This window comes from Rhipicephalus microplus, chromosome X (assembly GCF_043290135.1).
Source record: "Rhipicephalus microplus isolate Deutch F79 chromosome X, USDA_Rmic, whole genome shotgun sequence".
NCBI classification, from domain to species: Eukaryota; Metazoa; Arthropoda; class Arachnida; order Ixodida; family Ixodidae; genus Rhipicephalus; species Rhipicephalus microplus.
This window is the reverse complement of record NC_134710.1, coordinates 229905965-229918003: the sequence shown is the minus strand read 5'-3', so window position 1 is coordinate 229918003 and position 12039 is coordinate 229905965. Positions and strand designations below refer to the sequence as shown.

General features: G+C 44.2%; 1 protein-coding gene across 2 annotated transcripts in view; it reads left to right on the top strand.

Moving 5' to 3' along the window:
* The window catches only part of LOC119187864 (fatty acid CoA ligase Acsl3), a 99461-nt gene extending 87870 nt beyond the window's left edge, over positions 1 to 11591 (top strand). For both annotated transcript variants that reach the window (XM_075878750.1, XM_075878751.1), the window contains 4 exons: positions 423 to 497; positions 5247 to 5435; positions 6529 to 6807; positions 11029 to 11591. In XM_075878750.1, the coding sequence (XP_075734865.1) occupies positions 423 to 497; positions 5247 to 5435; positions 6529 to 6807; positions 11029 to 11297 (812 nt within the window). In that variant the 3' untranslated portion in view covers positions 11298 to 11591. The remainder of the gene's footprint in view (positions 1 to 422; positions 498 to 5246; positions 5436 to 6528; positions 6808 to 11028) is intronic.
* Positions 11592 to 12039: the final 448 nt, after the last annotated feature.

The following is a 12039-nucleotide window of genomic DNA, read 5'->3' as shown; positions in this document are numbered from 1 at the left end:
ACCACGTTTATCTATGTGGTAAGCAAACTTAGCTCAGCATTCACTGCCCGGTGTGCTGAGATCCTTACACGTCATGAAGTAGAGCAGAAAAGTCAAGTATGAACACTTGCAATCACGCCCTTAGCGCTTGTCCGCAGTGGCAACTTAGAACAGCCGCCTCTTACACGGCCTTAGGTGACAGAGCGGAACGTGAAAATCCACACCCTTGGCTGCTCTGTTGTTTTGAATTCAAGGACACCATTGGGCAGTCATGCTATCAGGGGAGGACGTGGACAATAAACAATTTCTTGCCATGTGCTCCTCCTTTTTGGGCTCCGTCATAAGTCTGAGTGGTGCAATTCCTACTCAATTTATTAAATAATTAAGCTAGAATTTTTCGTGTCAGAAATTGCTATGACAATTACAAGTTTCCTGTTTTCCAGTATATGACCTGACGGTTGGAGTGGTTGGGCCTCCGCTGAACGGAGTACAAATAAAGCTTGTCGACTGGGAAGAGGGTAAGCAAAACGGCAAGGAAAACATAGTTGTTTACTTTCATGTGTGTTATGCCATTGCCAAGAGAAACGAAACGCGAGTTACCCTTCATCAATTAGTGTGGCGATTCGGCCATGCTTGAGGTACCTGTTCAATAAGATGTCACGTGACAAGTAGAACGTTACTGCTGTATATGTACAAAATGAGTATACTTTTGACGGCGGAGACAGTGATTGTAACTGAAAACATCAAAAGCAAAACTGCATAAGCAGACCTTTTATTTGGTAGCCATGCCGCATCTAAAGTCTGTATAATGAGATCTCAATGCTGTATTTTACGGCAATGACACTTTAATGCTGCGCATGGGGCGAACAAAAGAGCGTCAAGTTGGGCTAGTTGGTTGACGTTCATTCCGTAATGGCTTAAATGTGTTAATGAAAGACAGCAAAGATAGTAAAACACAGCACGTGCGCAGACTCACGACTAAAATTTTATTGAGTGAAACTGGACATGTATGCAGTCAGCATGAAATAACAGCAGGAGCTCATTGGTCGAATGTGGTCACAAATTATTGCTTCTATCACTTAATCGGAATATAACGTCTAGATATTCTACCCCACACTCAATAAGCAGCGTCCACGAATCACTGACGCACCCACGCATTTTCTTTATCAGATAAGCCCTGAAGAGCTCCCACGTATTCGATACAGAACTCTAGTTCTTACCAGAAAAGGGATGCATTATTTCTTTGCGTCCTTTTCACGGTCACTGCAGTGCTTTGCCACGTGCGGAAAATGATCACACGAATAGTCCTTGAAATTTTCAGTTAGCCGAATAATAATGCGACGGCTCATCTGCGACATAATTTTTGTCGTGAGTCTGCGCACGAGCTGTCTTTTTTTTTTTTGTTCTGTTGTCCCTTGTCTTAGCGCAGTTGAGCCATTACGGCATAGCGCCATCGGTTGTACACAAAAAATGGCCGCTTTTTAGCAGTTGTCTTGCACTCCCTGGCCCTTCGTTTGACCCCAATGTCGCAATTTGCTTGTGCTTTGAGTATGAGCAATGAGCAATATTTACGTGTATTTGTTCAAGACACACTATAGTAGTTGTAGTTCACAAAAGTTATGCGCTTAAATTATCGTGCAACTCCATTGCCGTGAGTGTGTAACATCGTAAACTTTACCGTTTATAAGTACTGTACAGGCTTGATTTTTGAGCAAGTAGTTGGATTGAGTTCGCCATTGAAATTTAGTTTGATTCAATAAAGATTTCATTAGCGAAAAGGCAGAGAGGCTGGCCGGAGTAAAGACTTAGTAATGTCAATTTTTCGGCTTTCACATGCGCGTATTGTTCATAAGACTAGATAGCGTTCATACAGTCGCTTAGAAAGTCATATAGCGTGAACAAAACATCTACCATATACAGTTGAGAAGTCGTTCTCGTAGGAAGGCTTTGAAAGAGTAAGGGTTTGAACAGACTTTATTATAAATGGTTATGGTTCTACTCTGCTCTTTCGTAACTGCATGTGCCGATTGATCCCAGTTAGCATGTACCCTTTCACGTGCAGGTCACCTATGTGTTAAGTCAAAAGCTTCAATGCCAGAGGAGAAACTCGCAATTCCGTGTGCGCGAATGATCCTTTATATACATTAGCGGCAGGCCTGTCGCCAGAAATATATTTCAGGGGGAGGGGGAGGGAGCAATTTTGGAAGGCCTTCAAAAACCCCCAATTTCTTGATTTATTCTTTACCCCCCGCCTTATCCGAATTCTGGGAGAAAACCAGGCCCTTGGCACTCGCCCACTCCTCGCGGCTACGAGACTGATTAGGCAGAAATTAGAAAATTTACATAAGCAACAGCGAACAGGGGGGAAGTGATTTCAATTGAAAGGAAGAGAGAAGTGAGCCACGTAACTGTCTCTCAGGCGGAGGGCACCTCAACAGTAGCTCACGAGAGATGGGGTGGAAAAGGGATTAAAAGGATAGGATTAAAAGGTACAGAAAAAGAGAGAAAGAGAGAAAGGAGAAAGCGAGGCGTAGGGACGGCGAACGACGGAAGTAAGAAGAAAACAGGACAGATGGACACAGTTTCAGGAGTCCGAGGACGTGGCACCACTTTCCAGAGCTCTTGTCGGCAACAGGAGATGGCGTAGAGCAAGTCCAGTCGGCCAGAGCTACGCTGACGTCGGAGATCGCGACGGCACAACCGGTCGGCATGAAATCCAGCGAGCGAGTCCAACAGTGAAGACAAGGGGAACGAAACGCGTCTCATCCAATGCGTTTATTCAATGCTTTATAATTGTCGAGAATCGGTATCAGCTGGAATCTTTCCGGCATATTGCTATTAGCAAACAAAATATTCAAAAGGAAGCTTTTTTAGAGTCGCTCCACCTTTCTATTTGACTGTGCAGGATAACCGCAAAAGAAAGTAAAGTGGTTTGCCACCTGTGTAATTTAAAGACCTCAATAAAGTATCACAATAAAGTATTACACTTAAAAATTGCTGCAGTTCCAAGAAGTGAATGCTGATGATGGAGCGAAGCTGGGTCTTATAAGGTCCATAATGTCGACGTTGATGTCATCAACTAGTATGAAGGACGTACATATGGGCGAATGTACCCACAAATGGACGGCCAGACAGATGCACGGATTGATGGACGCATGCATATGGACAGGCGGACAGACAGGCGGACGAACGAACGGAACAGACACATGCATCGACCGACGGACGGATGGACAGATGTATGAATGGAAGGCTTGACGAACGAACGGACGAAGGGACAGATGCACGGGCTGACCAATCGCTGCATGGATGCACGGAAAGATAGATGGACGAATAGATGGGTGGACGGATGGACGAGCAGTTGCACGGACAGAGTACGGTCTATTTTTGACCATATGCGACTTTACGTTCTATGTACGGTATATGTAACACGTGTGTTTCGGTCCGACGGAGAGGTACGACGATGACGGCGACAACGAACATCGTCAGAACCTAAGGAGCTTCGCTCCTAAAAATGCGTGGTCACTTTTCAGCCTCTTGACTTTTTGTTTTTTTTTTGCTTCAGCAAGTGAACTTATATTCTTTTCTGTAACATATATATGTGCATCTTAGTAGTAATAAATCAGTCGAAAGTCAGCACTCATCCTCGTCTCTTGCGTTCGTTGTCTGAAATTTTTGCGCTGAGAAGTTTATTAATAGATTACCAACTAGCCCAATTCCACACTTTACTTCTTGAGCAAGGTTTGTGCAGGAGCCGTAGCATTAACGTTACTCAGACTTTTGTGGTTCGAGTATGTCTTGTTCTTTTTTTTTCGCAAACTATTCTGACTGTACGAGCCTTTAGAATACTGAAATGATCTTGCGCCCTGTCTGCTAAACCTATCCAGAAAAAAAAACTAGTTAACTTTGTGAGGCTCAAGATGACGTTTAATTCGCGAGAGAGACATTCAAGTTCTTTCTTGATCTCACATGGACTAAATGCTTTGTTTTGACTGTATTTGTTTTGTACAGTCTGACTACAACACAGGTTTTCTAAAAACGCTAATCTGGTTTATACTGGTCAAATATTCCTTTCCAGACTAATAATTTGTCACAAGAGATAGGTAATGTCAAAGTTCCATTTTTTTTTATTTTTGGACCATAACTACTATGCTGGTATGTCACTGAGACGTGACAGATTTTAATGTATCTCCCTTTTTATTTTGACCATCTAGCCGTGGTAAATCTACCTGAGATTGGTTATGTTCACTCTTTCACTCGTGCAGACGACAATGTAGCCCAGCTTTATCAACAATGCGTTAACCGGCCTATAGCACACGCTTGTGAAGTCTATGATGCCAACGAACTTGCTCGTGAGCTTCAAGGCGACATCGTCGCCTGTCTTTTTCTTTTTATTATATGACTTTGCAAGTTCCTTGTGGTGGTTTGAGCGATGTATAATTTTGCATTTGGAGGAGTAAGTTATTCTACTATAAGTGAAATGGGTTTTAGAAAGTCACAGCTTTACCAGAAAGGTGAAGCAATGAATGCGATAGCAACAAATTGAAAGGTCACGCGCAGAATTGAAAGCAGATCGAAACATGCCCCGCGTTCCTCACGCATAAAACGTACTCACAGGTACGGGTGTACGTGAATGAGCGTCTCATTTGTTACTTTGCTGTGTCTCAAAAGCGCGCGCTTTTCGCAAACGCAGACTGCAATGATTGCAGCGGCCTTTGTGCACCAGGTAACTACAGCAGAATCGTTCCAGGTTAAGCCCAACGCCAATCTTCCCCTCCTGGCCGCCGCGAGATTAGGGCGCGTGAAGGAGCGTCGCTACCTCACGCGCCCTTATGTCGCCGGACGAAGTACGCGTATAGTAGATTAGAGCGGGCGCCGCTGTGGGATATGGCGACGCCAGCTCTTTGCGCCATCTTGGTGGTAATACTGAAAACACAATTTCCTCCTAGATACTCGTGAGCAGCGGTAAGTGGTAGATATAAATAGCTTGCCGTTTGAACGGTGAAGGATGTGCTCCGGTGTCCCGCAGTGGTTAACGCCTCACTTTCATGACGCAGAGGTTCCACGTTCGATCCTGTACGCCGGAGTACTCTTTGTGGATTTTTTCTTTCTTGCGTTTTCATACATATATAGGTACGTATACATATACGGTGCATGACATCGACGCTGACGCCAGCGGCAAAATGCAGCCGAAATTGTCCATAGAATTGCTATCGCGACAACATTACATTTCCAACTCCTTCTCACATCCTGGACTCTATCGGGCACAGGTGGCTACCACGTAGCTGACCGGCCGTATCCACGAGGCGAAGTGGTCGTCGGGGGTCCCACTGTGGCAGCAGGCTACTACTTGAAGCCAGAACTTACTGCGGAGAACTTCAAGGATGACGGCCAGACGCGCTGGTTCTATACTGGAGACATTGGCGAGTTCCTGCCTAAAGGCCTCCTTCGGATTATTGGTACGTGCGCACAAATATCTCTCCACTAAAGGGTTCATCCGGGCGCTCGTCTTTTTTGCGGAGCCTTTTAAGGACTAAGACCCGCATCACCTAAGCTTTGGGCTCATAATAGATGTTCGTCCTTTTAACATTACCGCGGCAAACCAAATCGATATCGAATACCTCGAATCATCACTTACGATTTGTATAGCATACGAAACAATCGGTATGATGGATATATTATTGGTGGAGGTGGTCGGCAGGAGGCTGGTAGTAAGTTCGAGCACAAAATATGAAAAAAGAGGTCTAATTTTTAGGTATGGCGGTACTACGACGCCAACTACTCAGAAGGCGGATGGCCTTCCAAACGACTTATTTTTGCCGAGCACCTGAGTGGAAGTGCACTTTCACCTGTTTAACCTATATACGTATACCCTGCTGCAGCAATTTTCTGCGTCTGAAAGCAGATGCAGATGCTCGACAATTTAACAAAGGCTGTAATATGTTGAGGTGCGTCCGGTGGCTTTGAGACACCTTTATGGGGTCATATTTCAAGGCGAGGAGTACCAAATAACCACCGAGCGTAATGTCTGTACTCGTTGACCCATTAGAAAGTCGGTGCCTTTTAGGACGGCACTGTCAACCGAAACCTGTATCTGCGGCATTAAATGTGTACCTTCTGCCAATTTCACCACTGCAGTGTTGGCGAAACTGCCAGAAAAAAAAGACGCTCGCCGTTTTGCGCACAACGTAACATATAGCTTCAGCTATAGCAAAGCCATAAAGTTATGCTGTTTTTGGCTCAAGATCGCACTATTTGCTTGCATGAGGTCGTTTTTCAATAAACATATAAAATCAGCTTATCATCAATGCTTATTTCATGGTTTTTGTACAAGAAAAAAGTTTGTTGAGGAAAATGAAAATCTTATTAGTACTTAGCCCAAATGGTAGACCTCCGCCACCCCTAATGATAGGGAGAAAAATACTGGCAGCACATTAGCATTGGTACTAGTAGCGCTAGCACGTATAATTTCTATATCATTCTTTTTTTTCAAAAGGGTGCGTTAGACATGTGGTGTCGAGGCTCATACTATGTGCGCTTGTTGTGCTGCAGACCGCAAGAAGGACCTCGTGAAGTTGCAGAACGGCGAGTACGTGTCGCTGGGCAAGATCGAAATGGTGTTGAAAACACATCCGCTGGTTGACAATGCCTGCGTGTGTGGAAGCTCGCTGTGTACGTTCGTCGTTGCCTTGATCCAACCAAATGAGGCAACCCTGAAGAGGACAGCAAAGTCCCTTTCCATTGCTGAGAATGAAAGCTTGCCGCAGCTTTGCGAAAATCCCATTTTGCACAATGCCGTGACAAATGAACTGACCAATCACTGCACTAAAAGTAAGTTGATGCTTAGTTTTCTTTTTTTCGTGACAGGCACATGGTTAATTATTTGCCATAAATCATATATGTTATCGTTAGGATTCTCACTGGTGATGTTCGCTGAACGCTTCTAGTAACTGTAAAAGTGTAACTACAACACCCTATTATGTGGCGCAAGCACGTACGTCTGACGCCTATACCTCTGGGCATATATACATTTGCCCGTACATACGTACGTCGTTCCGTCCGTCTTTGGCTGTGAAAAGCATGTATTAAAAACAAAACAAAAGGCGGCAGGCTGGTTACTTCTTGCTTAAGGAATTTCGCAAGCTCCCAATACAAATATATCCAAGGAAACTAAGAATGGCATAGTATTTCATTAATATATGTCCGAATATTTACTTCTAATGATTTGGGTCCATGCATATAAGTGCATATAAGTTTAACACCCTTTAGCTCCTCTATTCGAGGAGCTAGAGGGGGTTATATGGGATATAATAAGGCTCAGTGAGGTTAGGAGGAGAGATGAGGCTTATACGGTACTACAGGATGGGCACGTCCATTGCTATAAGGGCTTGGCTGACAGAAGAAAACTGGGAGTGGGGTTTATAATTCACAGAAACATTGCTGGCAACATAGAGGAATACTATAGCATTATAGAAAGGGTGGTAGGTATTGTAATTAAACTGAATAAAAGATATAAGATGAAGGCGGTGCAGGCTTACTCACCTACATCCAGCCCTGATGACGCTTCAGTTGAAAGCTTCTATGAAGACGTGGAATCAGCAATGAGTAAGGTAAAAACACAGTATACTATACTGATGGGAGACTTTAATGCAAAGGTAGGGAAGAAGCAGGCTGGAGACCAGGCAGTAGGAGACTAAGGCATCGGTACTAGAAATGCCAGAAAAGAGCTGCTAGTAGAATTCGCAGACCGCAATAATTTACGGATTTTGAATACCTCTTACCGAAAACGAGGAAACTGCAAGTGGACATGGAGAAGCCCTAATGACGAAAATAAAAACGAAATAGACTTTATAATGAGTGCACACACAGGCATCGAGCAGCATGTGGAAGTGGTTGGCAAGGTACGATGCAGTGACCATAGAATGGTATGGTCTCGAATTCGCCTAGACTTGAAGAAGGAACGACAGAAACTGATACGCAAGATACGCAATAAGCTAGCACTGAGAGGGAAAGTACAGGAATTCAGAGTCTCGCTTCAGAACAGAACGGCTATTAGTGAGAAAACCAACCTTAGCGTAGATACAATGAATGATAATCTGACGAGTATCATTACGGAGTGTGCAGTGGAAGTTGGAGGCAGGGTAGTTAGGCAGGACACTGGCAAGCTTTCTCAGGAAACGAATTATCTCATTAAGAAGCGCCAAATCATGAGTCTCAAGTACAACAGACAAAATAGAACTGGCAGAGCTTTCAAAGTTGATTAATAGGCGTAAGGTATGCGATGTGAGAAGGTATAACATGGAGAGAATTGAACACGCTCTGAAAAACGGAGGAAGCGTCAAAGCAGTGAAGGGGAAACTTAGGATAGGCAAAAATCGGATGTATGCACTAAGGGACGAACAAGGCAAAATAACAACCAATATGGATAGGATAGTAAAAATAGCGGAGGAATTTTACAGAGATCTGTACAGTAACCGGGATAACCACGACTTTAATACTATAACAACTAGCAGTAACCCAGATGACACCCGACCAGTAATGATAGAAGTCAGAAAAGCTTTGGAAAGCATGCAAAAAGGCAAAGCTGCTGGTGAGGATCAGGTAACATCAGATCTGCTGAAAGATGGAGGACAGATTGTGTTAGAAAAACTAGCCACCCTGTTTACGAAATGTCTCCTGATGGGAAGAGTACCAGAGTCTTGGAAGAGCGCTAACATCATCTTATTACATTAGAAATGAGATGACAAGGACTTGAAGAATTACAGGCCGATCAGCTTGCTCTCTGTAGTATACAAGCTATTTACAAAGGTAATTGCTAACAGAATAAAGAAAACATTAGAATTCAATCAACCAAAGGAACAAGCAGGATTTCGTACAGGCTACTCAACAATCGACCACATTCATACTATCAATCAGGTAATAGAGAAATGCTCAGAATGTAACCAACCACTATACATAGCCTTCATAGATTACGAAAAGGCGTTTGATTCAGTAGAAATATCAGCCGTCATGCAGACACTGCGGAATCAGGAAGGCGTCGATGAAGTATATATAAACATCCTGGAAGAAATCTACAGGGGATCAACTGCTACCTTCGTGCTTCATAAAGAAAGCAACAGAATACCAATCAAAAAGGGTGTAAGGCAGGGGGACACAATCTCCCCAATGCTATTTACCACGTGCTTACAGGAGGTTTGCAGGAGCCCAGAATGGGAACAGTTGGGGATAAGAGTTAATGGAGAGTAGCTTAGTAACCTGCGCTTTGCCGATGACATTGCATTGCTGAGTAACTCAGGGGACGAATTGCAACTCATGATTACGGAGTTAGACAAGGACAGCAGAAAAGTGGCTTTTAAAATTAATCTGCAGAAAACGAAAGTAATGTATAACCACCTCGGAAAAGAGCAGCGCTTCGAGATAGGTAATGGTGCACTTCAAGTTGTAAAAAGACTATGTCTACTTAGGGCAGGTACCTAAGGACCTTGGAGCCAAACCACGAGTTTGAAGTAACTAGAAGAATAAGAATAGGGTGGCGCAAATTTGGCAAGCACTCTGAAATTATGACAAGTAGATTGCCACTATCCCTCAAAAGGAAGGTATATAACAGCTGTATCTTGCCGGTACTTAGCTGCGGAGCAGAAACCTGGAGACTTACAAAGAGGGTTCAGCTTAAGTTGAGGACAACGCAGCGAGCAATGGAAAGAAAAATGGTAGGTGTAACCTTAAGAGACAAGAAGAAAGCAGAGTGGATTGGGGAACAAACGGGGGTTAAGGATATCATAGCTGAAATCAAGAAGAGGAAATGGACATGGGCCGGGCATGTAGCGCGTAGACAGGATAACCGCTGGTCATTAAGGGTAACTGACTGGATTCCCAGATCAGGCAAGCGGATTAGGGGGAGACAGAAGGTTAAGTGGGCAGATGAGATTAGGAAGTTTGCGGCTATAAATTGGCAGCAGCAAGCACAGGACCAGGTTAACTGGTGGAACTTGGGAGAGGCCTTTGTCCTGCAGTGGACGTAGTCAGGCTGATGATGATGTGATGATGATGATGATGATGTAAGTTTACTGATGAGAATTTTATCATACTGTATGCTGCAATATGCCCAAAAATCTTAACATGCGGGTTATCAGTACATGTGTTGTGATTTACTACAACGAAAGCTCTTGGTAGATCACAACAACCACCGATTTTTGGGCCATATAGTCGTCCGCCGGTGCTGGTGTCCGGAGCCGCTATCGCGCGAAAGTAGGAAAACCGAAATGAGAAAAAAAATTCTAGGCTCGGATATAATTTTAACCCGTGTCCTTTATGTGGAATTCAGGTATTCTATCACATAGCCTTGGGTTGGGGTTTGAAACTTCTTTGCGAAAAACCTTGTAGTATAGAGGCGTAATGTCAGTCAAGCAATTACGTTTACGTATCTATAATGTAGCGTGGTTGAAGATACAATAACAACCAAACGTCACATAATGCGAAAATGCACAACGACTGAGTCGAATGCTTTCAACGCGCTATATAAGGCTCAGCCATAGTTCATGATCATCAGGCACAGCACAAAGCAGAGTTCCCATAATGCCTACAGGTGTGTAACAGGTGCCACGCTTCTCCACAGAATGACGAATAATGGCGTAGTGGGCGCTTGCCTACTTCACAGGAATTGCGATGATTTACGGCGTAGTGATAATCTTACAAAGAATGCTGTTACAGCTTTCGCGATGACTGAGTTCTTTGTGCCGCGCAGGCCTGGCGATTATTTTTTTACCCAAAGGTATTTTCAAATATATTAGAGATAATTAACGACAGAATTACACATTTACGGCAAAGTGAAACGCAGACCCATGCGACTCAATCATTTACTCGGCCATGAGTAAGCCTCGCAAGCGTGCTGCATGAGCGGAAGATACAAGTCTGCGTAACGAAAGAGTCGCAGAGCACAAAATGACGTACGGTGCTTCAAACTAGGTTTCTGCCATTTTCCTAACAAGTGCATCTGTGTTCCTAAACTTGCGCCTGGCTTTCGTGACCTCGCTTCCACATTTTTTGATATAGGTAACCTCGTAAAGTATGAAGTTCCACTCAAGTACAAACTCTGTAAGGAAGTGTGGACGCCTGAGACGGAGTTAGTGACGGCAGCTCTCAAGATTCGACGCACACAGATCCAGAAGTTGTACCATGAGGACATCCAGGCGATGTACCGGGGAGTGTCGAACGCAGCTTCTGCAACTGATCTGCTGTCATCGAGACGGGACAACAGCGTTACGTTTCCGTTCGAGAAAAGTGGAAACGAAGCTGCGGATCCCAAAGCCGGCGCCAAGTAGCAAGGGCACCACCACGCCCTTGAAAACCTGAAAGGGCGGCTGAACATGGCGCACAGCTTCGTTCGTCAGCAAAGTCTCTGCACCCGTCCCCATACACACGCATTGTCCACACTTACCTCGGCTTTTACGTTGCTACGACCTGTTCTCAAAGATACGCCAGAGTGCGTCTTCGAGCTTGCTGACGGAGCGCACGCCGTGCCCATGACAATTGCACTGTGCATCGTTGCTTGCCTCTATGAGTGAAGGTTGTCGCCAGCGTTGAGACCATTAAATTTTTATATGGCCAGTTCACTATATCGGCGAATATAGAATTTTTTTCTGCCAAATCACCTACACAGTGGTCATTTCTACATCTAAAAAAAGGGGGGGGGGGGTTCATAAGCAGTTTACGATCAGGCTGGTGATCACGTACAGAGTGTCCTCATAACACTGTACAGTAAGTTATCCATGAGTTCGAGCTTGATGGTAGGAAGCTGGACGCTCATATTTGTTTATGGTTCCACCGAATATTCGGCCCACATAATGACAAGTTCAAGCGTCTAATTAAACAATCGCTGATGAGCTTTTTATCAAAACATAACAGCACTGAATGTAAGAACTACCTTGGGCTTTTATCTGGTCTGAGGTTCGGTGCTTGGAGTGCGATATAAGGGTGAAAAATGGGTAACAAAATATTCAACGATAGTTTGGATTAGTTTTCTACTTGAGTCCCATAATCGAAAGCTCTCAGCTGTTGTGCTAG